This window comes from Polistes dominula, unplaced genomic scaffold, assembly GCF_049000335.1.
Source record: "Polistes dominula isolate Pdom_NZ unplaced genomic scaffold, Pdom_raw_medaka contig_168, whole genome shotgun sequence".
NCBI lineage: Eukaryota > Metazoa > Arthropoda > Insecta > Hymenoptera > Vespidae > Polistes > Polistes dominula.
Window position 1 is genome coordinate 877919 of NW_028301024.1, and position 24506 is coordinate 902424.

General features: G+C 31.1%; 2 protein-coding genes across 7 annotated transcripts in view; one reads left to right on the forward strand and one right to left on the reverse strand.

The window, feature by feature from the left end:
• The window catches only part of GABA-B-R2 (gamma-aminobutyric acid type B receptor subunit 2), a 579685-nt gene that overhangs the window by 471666 nt on the left and 83513 nt on the right, over nt 1-24506 (forward strand). The gene's annotated exons all lie outside the window — the stretch shown is intronic.
• Nucleotides 11250-13519, reverse strand: LOC149031958 (uncharacterized). The gene is made up of 3 exons (XM_089174214.1): nt 12308-13519; nt 11813-12238; nt 11250-11465 (listed from the first exon to the last, which is right to left on the reverse strand). Exons 1-2 carry the CDS (start codon nt 12453-12455, stop codon nt 11814-11816), a joined length of 573 nt encoding a protein of 190 aa, XP_089030340.1. The 5' UTR covers nt 12456-13519; the 3' UTR covers nt 11250-11465; nt 11813.

Here is a 24506-nt window from a genome sequence, read left to right on the forward strand (position 1 = left end):
ATATTAAAAAAAATCATGTGTGCAGATCACACGTGTTAGAAGTGAAACTTTCAAAAATCTAAGTTTCGAGAGAATGAAACGAATGGACAGTTTTAAGAGTAAGATAATTGTAGGATTTATTTATTATAATATTATTACTATATATAATAAAGGTCACCAGTATGGTCTCTGGGTGTAATAGCTGATAAAAAGTGCACTTTTCACAATTCAAGCAATAAAAACGGAATGCTGAATGCGACAGTAATAAATAGTCACCAAAATGGTAGGATGTTTATCAAAGGAAATATAATTCGTCAGAAATTAGGTAAAAATAAATTATCCTTTTTTTAAAAATTACGTATAAAATTTTTTTTGTTAGTATGCTTTTTAATTTCCCGTTTTTATCTACATTCTTGCGCTGTATAAAAAACATTTTAAGATAGACAAAATAAAGACATTACGAAAAATATATGGAAAATACTGCTGGACGGAACGAAGGTTCTGGTTAAATGCAATGAGAGATCTAATAGAGATATTCTATAGAAATGTTTTTCCAACTCTATAGCCTGCCACACTTCGAGACCCTTATTATTTATAACATATCTCGTCTTTATTCTTTGGAACACAAACTTATCTTTCTAAATACTCTCGTCTAAATAAAGACCTAAACAACGAAAAATCTAAAAGATGCATTGAATCGTATCGCTCTCTCAGCTTATCGAACTGTGTACATTACGTGTTTCAAATTTCAGCCCTGTGGTAAGCTTCACCGATTCACGCTGGGCGTTCAACATCTTAAAAATGTTTTTATTTTATTGAAAAATTAGTATAAGTTCCTTAAATACGCAAATATCACAATTTATAATATAATTTTCATATATGCATGGGTCAGTACACCTCTTTGGATATTTTTCATAAAAACATATAAAAATCAAATTTAATAGACATATTTTGTCTTTATGCATCAAATATATTTTATAAAGAAGCAAAATAAAAATGTGAAAGTAATTTACTTGCTTTTGAATTGAATTTGTCAGCTGCTCCTAATGTATCCTACAGTGTTCTCTAATTCTTTTTCTCTGATGTACCTAGTAATCCTTCTTTTTTTTAAATATTTCAGACAATACAATTATTATATATTCTATGTACTTCATAATTTTTTATTATAATCTTTGCAAAATAAAGAATTTATTATAAATTTTTCAATAAAATAAAAACATTTTTAAATAGAAAAGATATGACACGTTGTAAAAAAACTATAGGCATGAATATTATCGCATCGATAATAAAGATTATAAATATAGATCGAATTTCAACGGATCTTCTCTGTTTTTTATAATTCTGTTCTCATGAAAAGGAACCGACCTTGGGGTGTAGGTAGCTTACAAAAACTAACATTTTCAAAATTCTATCTATCAAGATGGAATGCCGAATGCGATAGCCATAGATAGAAACAAAAATGGTAGAATGTTTATCGAGAGAAAGATATCCTGTCCTCTAACCTAAGTAAATATAATATATTTTTTTTTGAAACTCAGGTAGATGAATTTTTTTTCTCTTACACTTTTCACACTTTCTGTGAATGTGAGTTATCTTTATCATGGGTTAGCGCATACAAGTATTTTTTTGTGTTGCTACTAATACATTTGGATGCTCTGAAAACAACAAAACAATTGTGATTGTATTTTTTTCGTTTCATCGGGTTTTGAATTACAACGATTTTAAAATCAATTTTTCATTTCCGTTGTTTTATTTTATAATTTTTAAAATTTAAAAAGATTTTTTTTCTATATTTTTAAAATAAGTTAAATTATTGTATTTTTATTAGAAATATAATAGCAAATGAGGTTTATTTGTTCGTGTCACGCGCGTGTTCAGTTTCTTCTATTTAAAAACTTTTCTATTTTATTGAAAAATTAGTATGAATTATCTAAATAAGCAAACATTATAATTAAAAACTATGTTTTTGGATATTTATAAGAAAAATATTCTACAGTGTTGTCTAATTCTTTTTCTCTGATTAATCTTGTAATCATTTTTCTTTTGTAGAATATTGCAGACAATACAATTACTATATTCTATATATTTCATAATTGTTAATTACAATATTTGCGAAATAAATAATTTAATATTAATTTTTCAATAAAATAGAAACATTTTTAAATAGAAAAGAAATACCACGTTTGGTAAAATAAAAACAGACAACGCACCTTCTTTCTTTATTTCGACCGTCGGTTCGTTTGGACCTTATACTTTTGTCGCATACCTACGTGCTTATCTCTTTTTATTCTTCTTCCCTTCTATCGCTCCTACCTACAAACATTTCGAGTATCGAAATAATATGTGTCCACTCTTTGTAGTATGCAATCGCACACAAACACACACATATACAACCAGGAGCGATAACTACGAAGCATAGCATAAAGAGGAGACCGAGAATAGGAAAAATTGTATAGCTATATTTCATCTCATTCTCTCGCAGGCGTAATTCTATTTGTTTTTCTCTTTTCTCTCATTATTTAGTATAGCAGCTGTTTCATAGCTTCGTTACATAGCTCCGTTTCCGTTTATTTACTTATTAGATCACTCCCATTCAAAAGAAGTTTTTACTTCAAAAATCACTTGAAATCGTATCTTCAAGCGACGAAAGCGATATTGAACCAATTCGTCACAAGAAGATGCGCGTTTTTTATTACCAGTAGCAGTGAATAATTTAATGTACATTTTGAAAACTTCTCCATGGATACAATGAAAAATTAAAAGTTTAAAAAATTTTTCCAGGTCTAATTTACTTATTTAACCTCTTAGGCACGACTGAATTGGGCGCGTGTTATTTCTCTATACGGCAGGGTTCAACAGACAATGCCCTTCTCTACGCGAGTATATTAAAATAAAGTATATTTAATGATTAAATTATATAATTTTTCTTTAAAGTATATCGTATATTCTTTAACTTTAACAATTTACTTTAATAATTATTAATACGATTAGGTATGATATATTTTAAAAGATGCCATCCGCGAAAGCCACTATAGTGGCGCGTCGTACTGGAAAATGGCATTCGCGAAAATCACTATTTTGGCACGCAGTGTCTAAGAGGTTAATAAAATTAAAATTTAAAATATTAAAATTATTATATATAGGTCGAGTCATAAATAGCTTCCGATGCAACTATGTAGAATCTATTTTTCGTATTTACCTACTATAAGTCACCGAAACAAACGGATTTTCGATACCACTATATAAATGAGGATTCCGTTAGTTTTCTGTCAATTTTTTTATGTAGTCAATGTTACATTTAAACGTTATTCTTAACTTCTCAAATGGATAGTAAAAAGTGCATATTCGACATGTAATGCTTTAGGAATTGAAACATGGCAATAGCACTAAAGTGGCAGCTGAAAAAATATGCAGCGTATACGGTGCAGGGCTGATAACTGATAGGGCAGTCAGAATGGGTATAGCCGGATAAGTATGGGAAATCTGCCCCAGTGGCTTTTTTGACTCGCACTTGGGGGATCGATTTGGTGTCGAATAAAAATAATTTACCCCAAATTTGAGCTCTTTTACTCAAACGGTTCTTGAGATTTTCAAAAAAACCTGTTTTTTCGATTTTATTTTTTTTTTTATAGTAAAATTCAAAACTAATAAATGATGATTTTTTTTCTAGTTCTTAGGAGTCTAAGACATGAAAAAAAAAAATATGATCATAATATTTTAACGAAAAGCCGATTTTTGACGGACGAAAGAAAATTAAATTTTTTTTAGCTTTTTTGAAATATGTCACACCAAAATTTTTCAGAAAATGTCTTTTATACTCCTCTACACTCAGGAATTTTCTTGAATTTTTTGAAGTGGTGGAACAATATGAAAAAAATTAGAAACTCATTTTTTTTTCTAAAATCTCAAGTTTTAACTAACTTATATTTATTTCAGTTAAAAAAAAATGCGAAAAAATATTTTTTTACTCAAAATACACAATAACATTACTTATCAAACATTTTCAATCATTTGGTTTCACAATGATTTCGTAAAAACTATTTTTTTTTAATTCGTTCCGAGCTGACGCATTTCAACGCTATATACCGGGATTTTCACTAACCAGCAATCATTTTTTCTAAAGTCTCGCTTTAAAGTTTTTTTTATTTTGCTTTGTTGTTTGCTTACAGTTGTAGCATTACAACCACTTGAATAAGTAAAATTTTTCATTGAATCTGTCTGTATACTTCTCAATTCCCTAGGATTAGGATTCCTAGGATTAGGAAGGAAATCTAAGGACTAGGAAAAAACTCTAGTATTCAGCTCTTTTCGTTATATTTTATTTTCTGGAAAGGAAAATTCTATTCAGAAACTAAAGGGAAAGTTTAGAAGGGTCATAAAACCATAAACAAACATAAGAATTATCGGAATATATTAATGCAATAAAAACCCTTTGTGCAGTGTCGGGACCCTTTGAAGAATTTCGGATTACTATGTAAACATATGCGGTATTCCATAAAAGAGATAACATTCCGATGTCCCAGATCAAGTTTCTTTATGCATAGTTTCCAGTACCAAAAACTATAGGCTGTACCCATCAGTGGACTATGGGGTGGATCCTTATGATATTGGTCAATAAGATTTATAATCTCCTTCCTTCTCCAAACAGGTGTAGCTCATTTCTGATAAAAATATGTGGAAAGAAGTAAGAAAGTGTCATTAGTCTTCAGTCCTCAGTTAGTCCGTCTGTATCTGTCCTTAGTCAGTCCTTAGTCAGTCATCTTCAGTTTTATATTTCTCTCTCTGTCTGAAAACCCTATAATACATAATTCAAATCTTTATTTCAGAATGGATATATTAATATTATATTTTTAATATTAAATTTATATATATAATATTATAATATTATAAATGCATTAATTGTAACAGATATTTGCGAAAACCAGTTGGACATAAAAAAGTTATTATGACAATTGATGAGGCTAATATTGCGACAGAAAAAATTGGAAAGAGAGTCTTTATTAATGATACCTTTTGTGGTAAGTGTCGAGTTATTTTAACAAGACCACCTGTACTTAAGAACACTGAGGATTCATCTGCAGATCAAGTGAGTATCGAAAGTCAGCCAATTTCATCTCAATCCTCCTCCACTACTATTTCATCTGAATCGTCAACTGAAGATCCTTCATATGTTATTGAAGAAAAAATGGAAGAAGAATTAGAATTTGTGGAGTTGGGTTTTCTTCGAATTGTTGCTACTCACAAATACTGTTGCATTTGTGGATCATCATCAAATATCAAATCTGTTCCATTTGAAGCACGCAAACAAGTGTTTTTCAAAAGACAACTCCTTATTCCCGAAGGAAATCGGTGTTGTAAAGACCATCTTATAAAAAAGCGGTTCTACGATGAAGACATTAACAATTTTCGAATTTATTCGAACACCAGTGTATTTGAAGTTCGTGATTTGGAAAAATTACTGGGGCAGCTCGCTATTGGTACTGACTCGTCCATAATTGATAAAATTGGAGATCACTCGTTTTCAGAAAAACAGTTAGAGGCATTTACTAGTCTTACCTGGGAAAAATTGATAAAACTTCGTGAAAAGTTAACATCGATGAGAAACTCAGTGAATCGTAATATCGTTCAAGCTCTTGTTATTTTTTTATTCAAATTACGAGCCGGAAATTCGAATGCATTAATATCTTCCGTTTTTGGTTTAGTTCGGGAACAAATTGTATCTGACTACTGTGATGAAGTTATATCTTCGTTTGAAAAAGATGTTTTACCTCAGCATTTTGGAATTGATGCTATCAGTAGGGAGACATTACTCACTAATACGTCAAACACTGCTAAAAAATTGTATCAAGTAGAAGATGACCAGTTGATATTCATTTGTGATGGAACATATATTCGTCATGAAAAAAGTGCAAATAACAAATACCAGAGGAAATCATATTCTGGTCAAAAAAAGGTTCCTTTGTGTAAACCATTCACGATATGCACTACGAATAGTTTCGTTATAGATATGCTTGGGCCATATACAGCTAATATGAACGAGCTGAAATTATAAAAGTGATCTTAAATGACTCCAATGGTCTGATTAAATTGCTGAAAAAAGATGACAATATTGTGGTTGATCGTGGCTTTCGTGATGTGATTGTATACTTAAAAGAATTAGGGTTCAAAGTGCTAATGCCTGCTCTCAAAGGAAAACGCAATCAGTTGACCACAGATGAATCGAATAAATCCCGTTTCGTTACCAAAATTCGTTGGGTTGTTGAAGCAGTACATGGCAATATTAAACAGAAGTTTAAGCTATTAGATCATAAACTGGATAACAAATTGCTTCCAAAAACTAGTGTTTTTTGTCGAATCGCTTGTTTTTTGCACAATGAATTTGGAACAAGACTTGATTCTGATATTGATCTTACAGAAAAAATAATTGCTGCCATGAATTCAACAAAAGGTCAAGAGAATACTTTAGCCTTGGAGATAGAAACTAATCGTTGGGCCAGAAGAAAAGTTCCCTTTGCAATAATAACTTCAGAGCAATTAACTGACTTTCCAGAATTATCAGAGCAAGAACTCAAAATTCTTTTCACTGGATCATATCAAATGTCTCAAGCTGTATCGTATTTAGCTGAGATGATGGATGAAAACGGAATAATCACATTCCATTTTTTAAAAATTACACCTAATATTATAAAGTTTGAAGTCAGATCTCGACATATTAATTCGAAGACATATCGTAGTTTTATTGAATATCAGCCAGTAAGAACGATATTTCCGGAATAATTCGATATTGTTGTGATTGTGCGAATGGTAGACGCACTGTTGGATGTTGCTCTCACATTGCTGCTATCACATATATTATTTATCTTACGCTCGATATTTGGCAAAAATTGTAAGACCTGCTGAGATCCTGAGTCGCCTGTTCATCGATGAAAAAATTAGTGTCATAGTGAATGAAGACAGTGATGAAGACAAATATAGTTACATCTTTTATTATAATTTTTATTTTTGTTGCATAAGATTTAGAATAATATCTAACCGTATAAAGAATATATAATTACTATCTTTAAGTGTATTTTCAATAATCAATAACCCTTCTAATTATGTTAGACGGAATATATCTTAATTGTTTTATAATAATATTTATGTTTATTTCTGGCAAAGTGTATTTTGAGTAAAAAAATATTTTTTCGCATTTTTTTTTAACTGAAATAAATATAAGTTAGTTAAAACTTGAGATTTTAGAAAAAAAAATGAGTTTCTAATTTTTTTCATATTGTTCCACTTCATAGCTTTTAGTTGAACTTCAAAAATGCCACAAAAATTATCAAAAATTGCTATTTTTGACCCTAAAACCGTTAAAAAAGGGTCTAAAATCTGACTTTTTGATTTGAGTCGTGCCAATTTACCATTTTTTGACTTTTTAGTTTTTCCTTAGTTCAACTAGAAGATACATGTTTTATGAACAAGCTTCGACCATTTTTTTAAATTTCCGATTGCTGTAACTAAAATTAAAAATCACCAAGCTTAATGCGTTTCGCCGCGAGGGCCTCAGGAGATTGGTTACTACAGCAGTTATTTTGAAAAAAAAAAAGAATCAGATTTTTATATTTAATATGTAATGAATAAACATGCTGAGTTTCAAAACGATTCATTTATTCCTTCCATTTTAAATAAGCCTCTGAAAAACGCTCAAAATTTAGGCGTTTACATGTATCGCCGGCCTTAAGATATGTAGCTGTGCAATATTGCTTAAGTTCAAGAGCTTTAGTGATCTTATTCGCAAGTCAGTGAATTTGTTCAACTTGTTAAAGCGAATTTTTTCTGGAAGCCGAATTGGTGTGTTAGAATATTTCTTTCTTGTGAAATTATATCTTGTATCTTATTTAATATTATTTCTCTCATTATCTTACATTAAACATTATTGAGAAATGTGTTGTTGCAGTGTGTTGAAATAGGTCTGTAAGATGCAACCAGGTTTAGATCCTTCTTGGGTTTACGTAATTTGCGCCAGTTTCTAGCTAATAGGTTTAATAGTGTTTAACTCTTATTGTTAGTGTAGCATTGAATGTAATTGTTAACATTCTAATAACCTTTGAAGGAAATTCCTTTAGAATTTTACCGTTAATTAGATCGAATCCTGGGGTTTTTCTAATATTAATATCTGCTATGATTTTATTAACTTCTTCTGCCATAATAAGTTTAATATCTTATAAGTCTTCAGTAATTGATTCAATGGGAAATATAATAGTTATGTTATTTGAGAGAAAGTTGTTTATATCATTGATCTGAAATTTATTATGCAAGTATTCAGCAAAAAAGTTGTAGCTTTATCTTCTGTACCTTAACTCGAGTATTATCAGCTTTTTTTTTATATGTAGTAACGTTTAGTCTTTTAGTGACTTTCCACATCTGTGTTTTCATTTGGCGATAGATCAATGATATATGAATAAAATTCTTTGTTGCAAAATTAATTTTTTAAACTAAAAGAAAGGAAGGTAGTATTATAGTTAACTTTTCACTTATTAATAGGGGTTTTTTTTTGCCAGATGTATTTTACTTTACATTTTTGTTTGATTTAAAAAAAATATATTCTATGTAGAATTTTTTTTATGATTGTTTTTAATTTGTTCTGTAGCATACCAATCTGCCCCTTGGATCAGTGTAGTAGATTTGGTTACAGTTTTGTAGGATTTAGGTTTACATTAAGTTATTATTTGTAAATTATCCTATCTGTGGTGTTATTATAAAGTGTATGTGTTTGACCATCTTTACGAGTTTGCCTAAGTAATTTATAATAATTATGATATGAAGAAATGTAATGTTTAAACTTGATCAATTTTAAAGAATGATTAGATTTCTTTCATTAGAGCGAAATCTATTAAGTCAGGTGTTTTGTCAAGTACTATTAGCTATTATGTTAGCTCACCTGTAGAGAGAACATTGAGATGTTACTTTCAAATTGTTTTTTCGAAAATTTTTCCTTTTGGTAAACTTGCTCTGAATACCATCGACAAAAGTTAGTATTATACAATAATTTCCACCAAAGAAATATTTATTACCAAATAATTTGAAAACTTTGATATAGTTCTTTATAGTTATTTTAGGTAGTACCCCCATGTGAAGACCGAATTTCAATGCTTTTTCATGAAATTTTTTGAATGGGAAAACAAAATGCGATCGTCTTGAAATTTTAATATGTTTTTATCAGTATCTTAAACTATACAAAAAAATTTTTTTAACCTAATTTGAGCAAGATTTGTCCTTTGTTTTTAACGTTAAATTGGAGTCCCCTAATTCAATTTGCAGAAGCACAGAGCCTTTGTAGCCGTCTGAAACAAAAAAACTAAAAATACTTATTATTCTTTCGGCCTAATTATTGACATGATACCAACAATATGTATATTTAAAAAAAAAAAAAAAAAAAAATGACGGACGTGTGAAAAAATTTTTTCAAAATAAGTGCTTTTTTTACCTTTAATTGTTTAAAAAAATATATTTATTATTAAAAAATTAAAGATTTTTGAGGTATCATGCATCAGAATATGTGTCAAGAATAACTGGTAAAAATTTTAGCCCAATCGGTTCTATAGTTTTTAGTGAATGCTTCCGCAAAATTTCAAAAACGTAGTTTCGAGAAAAACGCGTTTAAAGTTTTGAGAAAAGATTTTTTATAAAAAAATTGTACTTACATTATTCTGCTATGTCTGGGGCATACAGTAGTCCTTCAGCTTCCTCATAATTATCATTTTAAATAGCTTTGAGAACCCTACGTAGGTTTTGGCCTCTTTAGAGTTAGCTTCTGTAGTTTTCTTCGCTTTCAAAATACGAGCATTATCAACGGTGTCGACGTAGTTTCTGGCTGTTTGACCAATGTATTTCACGTATTTCAAACCATAACGCTCCTCAGAACGCTTTAAAATTTCAGAAACACTGTCGACCTCCATTTTGCCACTGCTACCCTCGTGATTTGCTGTGCATTCATTTTTGTGATCTTCAGATAAACTCTCAGCTTCGATGGGGTTTTTTGTTGCTAAATACTGACATGCTTTACATATGCTTGATTTTACTATCACATCAATTATTTTATTTGAAAATTTGCCTATCAACGACACAATACCTAACAGAGTAAATAGAGGCAACAAAATAGAGGCGTTCTGAGTTATACACACTACGGCGCGCTCCATACTTTCGGTTATAACTTTGAGAATACTTTGAATATCGGTCTGAAATTTTCGAAGCATATTTTTGAAATGTTTTTCTTACAAAATATGTAACAAAAAAAAATTCGATTTTTTTAAACCGACACAAGGGGGTACTGCCTTTATACTGGAAGAAAAATAAACCGCGGGGAGTTTAATTGAACCAATTATAGTTTCCACATTTATCGTAGTTGCTTGTAAATATGTATGATTGGTGTTATTATTGAGATGGTGTTTGATATTGTGGATCCACTTGGATCCACTATGTCTTTTACCAAATGGATACTTAGTGGTATAGATTGTAGAATAAGGAATATTTAGGAAGTGCTTATCTGTTAAGTGTGTTTTTTATATAAGCATTACATTATTTTATCATTGGTTTGCAGAAATATTTTTAGTTCTTGAATTCTTTGCTGTAATCTGTTAGCATTCCAGATTATAATTTTTAGTTCTTCATCCATTTCTGTTAATGTTGTTAGATATTGTGTTTGTTAATAGTTGTCTCATAGTGTTTATTTGTTAGGCCTGTTGACAACAATTCCTACAAAGGAGTTTGGTTTGTTGGAAGAGCATGTTGATTATAAATTCTGTATTTTTAGCTGCCTGTAATATTAATTTTTTAATTTTAGAGGTTTCGTTGTATGTTTCTGTGTGTTTGTTGGATACGTAAAATTGATCGTGTATTTTCTGTGTCATTACTTGGGCGTAGGTTTTATTTGTTGTATTCATTTGTTGATTTAGCTCTTTTTTGTTATGATTACTGGAGTAATTATTTTGGAGAATCTGATTATCCTCTGCGTTTCTTTTTCTAATTGTAGGGTATAATTTTTATTGAAGCTTTTTTCTTACGGTGCAATCTTGGTAACTGACAGGATGATTGCCCTGACAATTGTAGCTCTTAAAATTTTCAACTTTTCCTTCCGTGGGGCAGTTTTGAGTTAGATGCATAATTTGTATAGAAAGATTTTTTTATAGTTATATTACAATATCTTTTTGTATGCCCGTACACTTGACGTCTTATACATAGAGGAAACTCTCTTTTTTTCTTTTAAGGGTTCATTCTGGTTTCTACGCCGAAAAAAAGGCTATTTTCACGATTTTTTTTTAGGCTTTGTAGAATACATATACATATGAAAGTTGTTGGGTATGATAAATACACTCTAGAAGTACAAGAAAAAAATTTTTTTTTATTGTTTTTAACGTTTTTTGACATCAAAAATGGCTGACAAACGTGAACCCGTCAAAAAAAGGTATGCTGTTGGCGGGCATCGAAATTTGAGAACGGGTGGTCTAAAACAAAAAAATTAAACGGTTTTAAATTTAGTATGACAATGGCTATCGGGTATGCTAAAACTATCAATTTTTATGAAAGCAAAACAAAATGACAGCCATTTTTCGAAAAAAAAAATCGTTGATTTTTTTCGCAGTTTTTTGTAAAAAAAAATAGTAAAAATTAATATTTTGACTTGGTTGTAGCATGCGAGATAGCCATTCATGTGTAGAGTATGTGGTTAAAATTTTAGAAGGATCGGTTGAGTAGTTTCGGAGATATCATGCCCGCCAACCGAAAAAACGTTGTTTCGAGAAAAACGCGTTTAAAGTTTCTTTTAACAAATTTTTAAAAAGTCTGACTCTACCTTATTCTGCGATGCCTGCACCATACAGTATGCCTTCTGCTTCTTCAAAATACTCATTTTCTTCAACTCTAACCTTTTTTCGTTGTGTCCTGGCCTCTTTTAAAGATTCTCCGCTCAAACGATTGGCTGAACGCACACGCGTGTTGTCGCGGTGACTAGCGTAATTGACTGCGATAGGGCCAAGTTTTATCTCCAAAACGTGCATTATTTTTAGTATTGGATCAAAACCTTCGTTAAATATACAAGCTGCCAATTGACAAGCTATTTCAACAATTTTTTTACCATTAAATAGATGTTTAGGCACCATAGCCCAAACGCATTTGTTGAAGCACTCATTATTATTTTGAGTGTTGCCACCTAAACATCTTTCAAGCAATTCTGGTTTTGTCAGGTCTTCGTACACTGGCTTTAATACTTCTTGGACATCTTTAGCGAAAGGAGAAGGATGTTTATAAGTATCAAGGGTTTTAGCTGCCTCAACTTTACGATACTTACACCAGTTGCTAGAACAGTATGTATGTTGCGGGTCATCATCAGTAGAAATTTTGTGATAGTACCCCGCCCAAATTTCCTTTCTCATGTTCTCAATTGAATTTTTATTTCTTTGAACAGCTAACCCATAGTTAGTTGACAATTCCTTCATCAACTTTATAGTCAATCGTTGAGTTTTAATCACTGGAACACTTTTTTTAATAACTTTTTTCTTTTTTACAACTTTCTTCGGTCCTTTTTTTGCAGCAGGTTTCTTGGCTTCCGCTTGTTTCAAAGCTTTTTTCTTTTGAATCAGTGCTTTTCGTGCTTCATTAGCACGGTTGAAAACTCGTTTGGCAACATGTAAAACACACTAATTTTTTGATAACAAAATCTTCGCCTTAGGGAAAAACATTTAGCAACATTTGAAAAGTTTTCGTGTCGCCATCGCCGATATAAAAACCATATTTTACGGAGAACTTCTTGAGTGATCGAAGAAACATCTCCACGATACCATCAACCTCCATCTTCCCGGCACTACCTTCATGGTTTATCGTACAATGCGTTTTATGCTGTTCGTACCAGGCAAGATAGTTTATTTCCTTCACTTTTTTTTTCCACATCTCACATCCCTTACAGTAAGTAGACCTTATAGAAACGTCGACAATTTTTCCACTATATTTTAAAATTAGAGAAACTATTCCAATCAACGAAGAGAATCCTCTTTTGGCCCAAGAGCCGTCGCCAGAAACAGACAGAATATCCTCTGGTTCTCCTCGTTTCTTGTTTTCGAGTTGCTCTTCGGTGACGGCTTTATGCGACACTACATTAAAAACAGCATTGACCGCGATTAGTATAGAGTCAACGATTCCATAATATGCAGAGATACTTAAACCTTTTCCGAGGTCCATAAGATTGCAAAACATATTTATACCATGCACACCAATACCAAGTAGCCCTCCTAAACTTTCCTTTTAGTCTCTGCATAGAGTTTTCCTTTCCAAAAAAAAGAATATAGCGAAAAAAACTGAATAATAGTTTTGTTTTCCTACACCACTCTGAATAATATGCAGAGACATTTCCACTTAAACAACCGTTTATGGTTTGTCTCCTCTCTCTGTAATGTCTCTGTGTTTGAGTCGCAAAATAATATACTTAGACTGTTCGGATCGTTCTAAAATTTTTGTATGATAATTCTACATATGTCTACTTTCGAAAAATGCAAAAAAAAAAAATTAATTTTTTCAAAATTATAAACCAGAATGAACCCTTAAGTCGAAGAAGATTACAGTATTCAATAGCCGCTTAAGGGTTCATTCTGGTTTATCATTTTGAAAAAATTATTTTTTTTTTTGCATTTTTCGAAAGTAGACATATGTAGAATTATCATACAAAAATTTTAGAACGATCCGAGCAGTCTAAGTACATTATTTTGAGACCCCAACACATACAGATATTACAGATAGAGGAGACAAACCATCTGCGATGGTGTAAGTGGAAATGTCTTTGCATGAATATAGCAGCAAAAAACAAAAGTTTGATATTGACCTGACAAAAACAGAATTACTTGAAAGATGTTTAGGTGGCCACACATTTAAAATAATAATGAGTGCTTCAACAAATGCGTTTGGGCTATGGTGCCTAAACACCTATTTAATGGTAAAAAAATTGTTGAAATAGCTTTTAAATTGGCAGCTTGTATATTCAACGAAGGTTTTGATCCAATACTGAAAATAATGCACGTTTTGGTGATAAAACTTGGCCCTATCGCAGTCAAATACGCTAGTAACCGCGGCAACACGCGCGTGCGCTCAGCCAATTGTTTGAGCGGAGAAGCTTTGATAGAGGCCCGGACACAACGAAAAAAGGCTAGAGTGGAAGAAAATGAGTATTTTGAAGAAGCAGAAGGCATACTGTATGGTGCAAGCATCGCAGAATAAGGTAAAGTCAGACTTTTTAAAAATTTGTTAAAAGAAACTTTAAACGCGTTTTTCTCGAAACAACGTTTTTTCGGTTGGCGGGCATGATATCTCCGAAACTACTCAACCGATCCTTCTGAAATTTAAGCCACATACTCTACACATGAATGGCTATCTCGCATGCTACAACCAAGTCAAAATATTAATTTTTACTATTTTTTTACAAAAAACTGCGAAAAAAATCAACGATTTTTTTCTTTTTCGAAAAATGGCCGTCATTTTGTTCTGTTTTCATAAAAATTGATAGTTTTAGCATACCCGATAGCCATTGTCATACTGAATTTAAAACCGTTTAATTTTTTTGTTTTAGATCACCCGTTCTCAAATTTCGATGCCCGCCAACAGCATACCTACTTTTGACGGGTTCACGTTTGTCAACCATTTTGGATGTCAAATAACGTTAAAAACAATAAAAAAAATTTTTTTTCTTGTACTTCTAGAGTGTATTTATCATACCTAACAACTTTTATATGTATATGTATCCTACAAAGCCTAAAAAAAATCGTGAAAATAGCCTTTTTTTTCGGTGTATAAACCATAATGAACCCTTAATTTAATATATTTCTTTATTACTATAGAATCTGGATGTTTTATTCTAAATAAATTCAAGTTACCATATGTTGCTGATGCTGGTTAAACAGTTATTTATTAATGAATTACAACTATATATTAAAGTCTTGCTTTTCTCTCGAACTCACAATCACAAAACGTACTACTTGATATATTCTCTCTAGTTACTCTCGCAATACTTGCTATTTTTTCGCAATGTTCTCTTGATATAAACAGGTTACTCGTTAGGTTTTTTTAATACTGCTGGATTCTCACAGTTATCTCGATACTTGCTGGGCTCTCTCTATATTTGAAGTGAAAACTTTTTATAATAGGGAGTGATTTGAAAAAAATGAAACCCTGGTTCAGGCAACGAAGAGGTAGATGGCGAGGCAACGGAGCCTCTATACGGATAGGCAACGGAGCGACGGGCCGCTATGCAAGGGCCACGATATTTAGTAAAAAGAGAAATAAAGATAAACATATAGGATTAAGCCTGCGAAAGAATGATACAGAATATAGCTATATAGTTTTTCCTATTCTCGGTCTCCTCTTTATGCTCTGCTTCGTAGTTATATCTACGAGAGAGAGATAAATTACGTAAACCCAAGAAGGATCTAAACCTGGTTGCATCTTACAGACCTATTTCAACACACTGCAACAACACATTTCTCAATAATGTTTAATGTAAGATAATGAGAGAAATAATATTAAATAAGATACAAGATATAATTTCACAAGAAAGAAATATTCTAACACACCAATTCGGCTTCCAGAAAAAATTCGCTTTAACAAGTTGAACAAATTCACTGACTTGCGAATAAGATCACTAAAGCTCTTGAACTTAAGCAATATTGCACAGCTACATATCTTAAGGCCGGCGATACATGTAAACGCCTAAATTTTGAGCGTTTTTCAGAGGCTTATTTAAAATGGAAGGAATAAATGAATCGTTTTGAAACTCAGCATGTTTATTCATTACATATTAAATATAAAAATCTGATTCTTTTTTTTTTTTCAAAATAACTGCTGTAGTAACCAATCTCCTGAGGCCCTCGCGGCGAAACGCATTAAGCTTGGTGATTTTTAATTTTAGTTACAGCAATCGGAAATTTAAAAAAATGGTCGAAGCTTGTTCATAAAACATGTATCTTCTAGTTGAACTAAGGAAAAACTAAAAAGTCAAAAAATGGTAAATTGGCACGACTCAAATCAAAAAGTCAGATTTTAGACCCTTTTTTAACGGTTTTAGGGTCAAAAATAGCAATTTTTGATAATTTTTGTGGCATTTTTGAAGTTCAACTAAAAGCTATGAAGTGGAACAATATGAAAAAAATTAGAAACTCATTTTTTTTTTCTAAAATCTCAAGTTTTAACTAACTTATATTTATTTCAGTTAAAAAAAAATGCGAAAAAATATTTTTTTACTCAAAATACACTTTGCCAGAAATAAACATAAATATTATTATAAAACAATTAAGATATATTCCGTCTAACATAATTAGAAGGGTTATTGATTATTGAAAATACACTTAAAGATAGTAATTATATATTCTTTATACGGTTAGATATTATTCTAAATCTTATGCAACAAAAATAAAAATTATAATAAAAGATGTAACTATATTTGTCTTCATCACTGTCTTCATTCACTATGACACTAATTTTTTCATCGATGAACAGGCGACTCAGGATCTCAGCAGGTCTTACAATTTTTGCCAAATATCGAGCGTAAGATAAATAATATATGTGATAGCAGCAATGTGAGAGCAACATCCAACAGTGCGTCTACCATTCGCACAATCACAACAATATCGAATTATTCCGGAAATATCGTTCTTACTGGCTGATATTCAATAAAACTACGATATGTCTTCGAATTAATATGTCGAGATCTGACTTCAAACTTTATAATATTAGGTGTAATTTTTAAAAAATGGAATGTGATTATTCCGTTTTCATCCATCATCTCAGCTAAATACGATACAGCTTGAGACATTTGATATGATCCAGTGAAAAGAATTTTGAGTTCTTGCTCTGATAATTCTGGAAAGTCAGTTAATTGCTCTGAAGTTATTATTGCAAAGGGAACTTTTCTTCTGGCCCAACGATTAGTTTCTATCTCCAAGGCTAAAGTATTCTCTTGACCTTTTGTTGAATTCATGGCAGCAATTATTTTTTCTGTAAGATCAATATCAGAATCAAGTCTTGTTCCAAATTCATTGTGCAAAAAACAAGCGATTCGACAAAAAACACTAGTTTTTGGAAGCAATTTGTTATCCAGTTTATGATCTAATAGCTTAAACTTCTGTTTAATATTGCCATGTACTGCTTCAACAACCCAACGAATTTTGGTAACGAAACGGGATTTATTCGATTCATCTGTGGTCAACTGATTGCGTTTTCCTTTGAGAGCAGGCATTAGCACTTTGAACCCTAATTCTTTTAAGTATACAATCACATCACGAAAGCCACGATCAACCACAATATTGTCATCTTTTTTCAGCAATTTAATCAGACCATTGGAGTCATTTAAGATCACTTTTATAATTTCAGCTCGTTCATATTAGCTGTATATGGCCCAAGCATATCTATAACGAAACTATTCGTAGTGCATATCGTGAATGGTTTACACAAAGGAACCTTTTTTTGACCAGAATATGATTTCCTCTGGTATTTGTTATTTGCACTTTTTTCATGACGAATATATGTTCCATCACAAATGAATATCAACTGGTCATCTTCTACTTGATACAATTTTTTAGCAGTGTTTGACGTATTAGTGAGTAATGTCTCCCTACTGATAGCATCAATTCCAAAATGCTGAGGTAAAACATCTTTTTCAAACGAAGATATAACTTCATCACAGTAGTCAGATACAATTTGTTCCCGAACTAAACCAAAAACGGAAGATATTAATGCATTCGAATTTCCGGCTCGTAATTTGAATAAAAAAATAACAAGAGCTTGAACGATATTACGATTCACTGAGTTTCTCATCGATGTTAACTTTTCACGAAGTTTTATCAATTTTTCCCAGGTAAGACTAGTAAATGCCTCTAACTGTTTTTCTGAAAACGAGTGATCTCCAATTTTATCAATTATGGACGAGTCAGTACCAATAGCGAGCTGCCCCAGTAATTTTTCCAAATCACGAACTTCAAATACACTGGTGTTCGAATAAATTCGAAAATTGTTAATGTCTTCATCGTAGAACCGCTTTTTTATAAGATGGTCTTTACAACACCGATTTCCTTCGGGAATAAGGAGTTGTCTTTTGAAAAACACTTGTTTGCGTGCTTCAAATGGAACAGATTTGATATTTGATGATGATCCACAAATGCAACAGTATTTGTGAGTAGCAACAATTCGAAGAAAACCCAACTCCACAAATTCTAATTCTTCTTCCATTTTTTCTTCAATAACATATGAAGGATCTTCAGTTGACGATTCAGATGAAATAGTAGTGGAGGAGGATTGAGATGAAATTGGCTGACTTTCGATACTCACTTGATCTGCAGATGAATCCTCAGTGTTCTTAAGTACAGGTGGTCTTGTTAAAATAACTCGACACTTACCACAAAAGGTATCATTAATAAAGACTCTCTTTCCAATTTTTTCTGTCGCAATATTAGCCTCATCAATTGTCATAATAACTTTTTTATGTCCAACTGGTTTTCGCAAATATCTGTTACAATTAATGCATTTATAATATTATAATATTATATATATAAATTTAATATTAAAAATATAATATTAATATATCCATTCTGAAATAAAGATTTGAATTATGTATTATAGGGTTTTCAGACAGAGAGAGAAATATAAAACTGAAGATGACTGACTAAGGACTGACTAAGGACAGATACAGACGGACTAACTGAGGACTGAAGACTAATGACACTTTCTTACTTCTTTCCACATATTTTTATCAGAAATGAGCTACACCTGTTTGGAGAAGGAAGGAGATTATAAATCTTATTGACCAATATCATAAGGATCCACCCCATAGTCCACTGATGGGTACAGCCTATAGTTTTTGGTACTGGAAACTATGCATAAAGAAACTTGATCTGGGACATCGGAATGTTATCTCTTTTATGGAATACCGCATATGTTTACATAGTAATCCGAAATTCTTCAAAGGGTCCCGACACTGCACAAAGGGTTTTTATTGCATTAATATATTCCGATAATTCTTATGTTTGTTTATGGTTTTATGACCCTTCTAAACTTTCCCTTTAGTTTCTGAATAGAATTTTCCTTTCCAGAAAATAAAATATAACGAAAAGAGCTGAATACTAGAGTTTTTTCCTAGTCCTTAGATTTCCTTCCTAATCCTAGGAATCCTAATCCTAGGGAATTGAGAAGTATACAGACAGATTCAATGAAAAATTTTACTTATTCAAGTGGTTGTAATGCTACAACTGTAAGCAAACAACAAAGCAAAATAAAAAAAACTTTAAAGCGAGACTTTAGAAAAAATGATTGCTGGTTAGTGAAAATCCCGGTATATAGCGTTGAAATGCGTCAGCTCGGAACGAATTAAAAAAAAATAGTTTTTACGAAATCATTGTGAAACCAAATGATTGAAAATGTTTGATAAGTAATGTTATTGTGTATTTTGAGTAAAAAAATATTTTTTCGCATTTTTTTTTAACTGAAATAAATATAAGTTAGTTAAAACTTGAGATTTTAGAAAAAAAAATGAGTTTCTAATTTTTTTCATATTGTTCCACCACTTCAAAAAATTCAAGAAAATTCCTGAGTGTAGAGGAGTATAAAAGACATTTTCTGAAAAATTTTGGTGTGACATATTTCAAAAAAGCTAAAAAAAATTTAATTTTCTTTCGTCCGTCAAAAATCGGCTTTTCGTTAAAATATTATGATCATATTTTTTTTTTCATGTCTTAGACTCCTAAGAACTAGAAAAAAAATCATCATTTATTAGTTTTGAATTTTACTATAAAAAAAAATAAAATCGAAAAAACAGGTTTTTTTGAAAATCTCAAGAACCGTTTGAGTAAAAGAGCTCAAATTTGGGGTAAATTATTTTTATTCGACACCAAATCGATCCCCCAAGTGCGAGTCAAAAAAGCCACTGGGGCAGATTTCCCATACTTATCCGGCTATACCCATTCTGACTGCCCTATCAGTTATCAGCCCTGCACCGTATACGCTGCATATTTTTTCAGCTGCCACTTTAGTGCTATTGCCATGTTTCAATTCCTAAAGCATTACATGTCGAATATGCACTTTTTACTATCCATTTGAGAAGTTAAGAATAACGTTTAAATGTAACATTGACTACATAAAAAAATTGACAGAAAACTAACGGAATCCTCATTTATATAGTGGTATCGAAAATCCGTTTGTTTCGGTGACTTATAGTAGGTAAATACGAAAAATAGATTCTACATAGTTGCATCGGAAGCTATTTATGACTCGACCTATATATAATAATTTTAATATTTTAAATTTTAATTTTATTAACCTCTTAGACACTGCGTGCCAAAATAGTGATTTTCGCGAATGCCATTTTCCAGTACGACGCGCCACTATAGTGGCTTTCGCGGATGGCATCTTTTAAAATATATCATACCTAATCGTATTAATAATTATTAAAGTAAATTGTTAAAGTTAAAGAATATACGATATACTTTAAAGAAAAATTATATAATTTAATCATTAAATATACTTTATTTTAATATACTCGCGTAGAGAAGGGCATTGTCTGTTGAACCCTGCCGTATAGAGAAATAACACGCGCCCAATTCAGTCGTGCCTAAGAGGTTAAATAAGTAAATTAGACCTGGAAAAATTTTTTAAACTTTTAATTTTTCATTGTATCCATGGAGAAGTTTTCAAAATGTACATTAAATTATTCACTGCTACTGGTAATAAAAAACGCGCATCTTCTTGTGACGAATTGGTTCAATATCGCTTTCGTCGCTTGAAGATACGATTTCAAGTGATTTTTGAAGTAAAAACTTCTTTTGAATGGGAGTGATCTAATAAGTAAATAAACGGAAACGGAGCTATGTAACGAAGCTATGAAACAGCTGCTATACTAAATAATGAGAGAAAAGAGAAAAACAAATAGAATTACGCCTGCGAGAGAATGAGATGAAATATAGCTATACAATTTTTCCTATTCTCGGTCTCCTCTTTATGCTATGCTTCGTAGTTATCGCTCCTGGTTGTATATGTGTGTGTTTGTGTGCGATTGCATACTACAAAGAGTGGACACATATTATTTCGATACTCGAAATGTTTGTAGGTAGGAGCGATAGAAGGGAAGAAGAATAAAAAGAGATAAGCACGTAGGTATGCGACAAAAGTATAAGGTCCAAACGAACCGACGGTCGAAATAAAGAAAGAAGGTGCGTTGTCTGTTTTTATTTTACCAAACGTGGTATTTCTTTTCTATTTAAAAATGTTTCTATTTTATTGAAAAATTAATATTAAATTATTTATTTCGCAAATATTGTAATTAACAATTATGAAATATATAGAATATAGTAATTGTATTGTCTGCAATATTCTACAAAAGAAAAATGATTACAAGATTAATCAGAGAAAAAGAATTAGACAACACTGTAGAATATTTTTCTTATAAATATCCAAAAACATAGTTTTTAATTATAATGTTTGCTTATTTAGATAATTCATACTAATTTTTCAATAAAATAGAAAAGTTTTTAAATAGAAGAAACTGAACACGCGCGTGACACGAACAAATAAACCTCATTTGCTATTATATTTCTAATAAAAATACAATAATTTAACTTATTTTAAAAATATAGAAAAAAATCTTTTTAAATTTTAAAAATTATAAAATAAAACAACGGAAATGAAAAATTGATTTTAAAATCGTTGTAATTCAAAACCCGATGAAACGAAAAAAATACAATCACAATTGTTTTGTTGTTTTCAGAGCATCCAAATGTATTAGTAGCAACACAAAAAAATACTTGTATGCGCTAACCCATGATAAAGATAACTCACATTCACAGAAAGTGTGAAAAGTGTAAGAGAAAAAAAATTCATCTACCTGAGTTTCAAAAAAAAATATATTATATTTACTTAGGTTAGAGGACAGGATATCTTTCTCTCGATAAACATTCTACCATTTTTGTTTCTATCTATGGCTATCGCATTCGGCATTCCATCTTGATAGATAGAATTTTGAAAATGTTAGTTTTTGTAAGCTACCTACACCCCAAGGTCGGTTCCTTTTCATGAGAACAGAATTATAAAAAACAGAGAAGATCCGTTGAAATTCGATCTATATTTATAATCTTTATTATCGATGCGATAATATTCATGCCTATAGTTTTTTTACAACGTGTCATATCTTTTCTATTTAAAAATGTTTTTATTTTATTGAAAAATTTATAATAAATTCTTTATTTTGCAAAGATTATAATAAAAAATTATGAAGTACATAGAATATATAATAATTGTATTGTCTGAAATATTTAAAAAAAGAAGGATTACTAGGTACATCAGAGAAAAAGAATTAGAGAACACTGTAGGATACATTAGGAGCAGCTGACAAATTCAATTCAAAAGCAAGTAAATTACTTTCACATTTTTATTTTGCTTCTTTATAAAATATATTTGATGCATAAAGACAAAATATGTCTATTAAATTTGATTTTTATATGTTTTTATGAAAAATATCCAAAGAGGTGTACTGACCCATGCATATATGAAAATTATATTATAAATTGTGATATTTGCGTATTTAAGGAACTTATACTAATTTTTCAATAAAATAAAAACATTTTTAAGATGTTGAACGCCCAGCGTGAATCGGTGAAGCTTACCACAGGGCTGAAATTTGAAACACGTAATGTACACAGTTCGATAAGCTGAGAGAGCGATACGATTCAAGGCATCTTTTAGATTTTTCGTTGTTTAGGTCTTTATTTAGACGAGAGTATTTAGAAAGATAAGTTTGTGTTCCAAAGAATAAAGACGAGATATGTTATAAATAATAAGGGTCTCGAAGTGTGGCAGGCTATAGAGTTGGAAAAACATTTCTATAGAATATCTCTATTAGATCTCTCATTGCATTTAACCAGAACCTTCGTTCCGTCCAGCAGTATTTTCCATATATTTTTCGTAATGTCTTTATTTTGTCTATCTTAAAATGTTTTTTATACAGCGCAAGAATGTAGATAAAAACGGGAAATTAAAAAGCATACTAACAAAAAAAATTTTATACGTAATTTTTAAAAAAAGGATAATTTATTTTTACCTAATTTCTGACGAATTATATTTCCTTTGATAAACATCCTACCATTTTGGTGACTATTTATTACTGTCGCATTCAGCATTCCGTTTTTATTGCTTGAATTGTGAAAAGTGCACTTTTTATCAGCTATTACACCCAGAGACCATACTGGTGACCTTTATTATATATAGTAATAATATTATAATAAATAAATCCTACAATTATCTTACTCTTAAAACTGTCCATTCGTTTCATTCTCTCGAAACTTAGATTTTTGAAAGTTTCACTTCTAACACGTGTGATCTGCACACATGATTTTTTTTTAAGTGAAAACTTCTTTAGAATGGGTGTGATTTGAAAAAAATGAAACGCGGTGACGTAGTGGGGAAATGATACTGGGATGTAGTAGGAAAACGAAACCGTGATGTAGTGGGGAAAGGAAACGAATGGTACAGTGGGGAAAGGAAACGGACGATGTAGTGGGGAAAAAGAGAAAAAGAGATAAACATATAGGATTGAGCCTGCGAGAGAATGAGACAGAATATAGCTATACAGTTTTTCCAATTCTCGGTCTTTGATTCGTAGTCCCACTTCTGGCTACTAAGCTTTGTATATGTGTGTGTTTGTGTGAAGCTGCATACTACGAAGCGTGTACTCATATAATTTCGATACCAAACCTGTTTGTAGATAGGAGCAATAGAAGGGTAGAAAAATAAACAGAGATATGCGTGTAGGTAGGCGACAAAAGAATAAGGTATGAACGAACCAACGGTCGAAATAAAAAATCATACCGGTGATCTTTATTATATATGGTATTAATATTATAATAAATAAATCCTACAATTATGTTACTCTTAAAACTGTGCATTCATCTCATTCTCTCGAAACTTAGATTTCTGAAGGTTTCACTTCTAACACGTGTGATCTGCACACATGATTTTTTATTTTTTTATTTTATTATTTCTCTCCGATTTCTCGGGCATATCAGCATGTCAGGCAGGACTCTTGCCAGGTCTGACAGCTTTAATCTCCTGAATTTAGGAGTGCTCTGGTTATGTTGCATGTTTTTAATATAAACGCCTTTTGTATTTCTTGGTGTATATTTGGGTTTAGTTGTAATTGTGTGAGATGTGGTTTAAAATTATTCGGTTTAATGCCAGTTGCTAATATGATGAAAGGGATGATGTGTACCTTTTTTTGTTTCCATACTCTGTGTATTTCTTGTGCAAGTGGTGTGTATTTTTCTATTTTTTCTCTGTATTTCTGTGTGATGTTGATGTCGTTTAGTACTGAGATGTCTATTAGGTATGTTGTCTTGTCTTCTTTGTTTGTAAATGTGATGTCAGGTCTGTTGTATTTTACTGTTTTGTCTGTGTGTAATGTTGTGTCCCAGTATAGTTTGTACTTTTCGCTATCTATTATTGTTGTTGGTGTGTATTTGTAGTATTCTCCA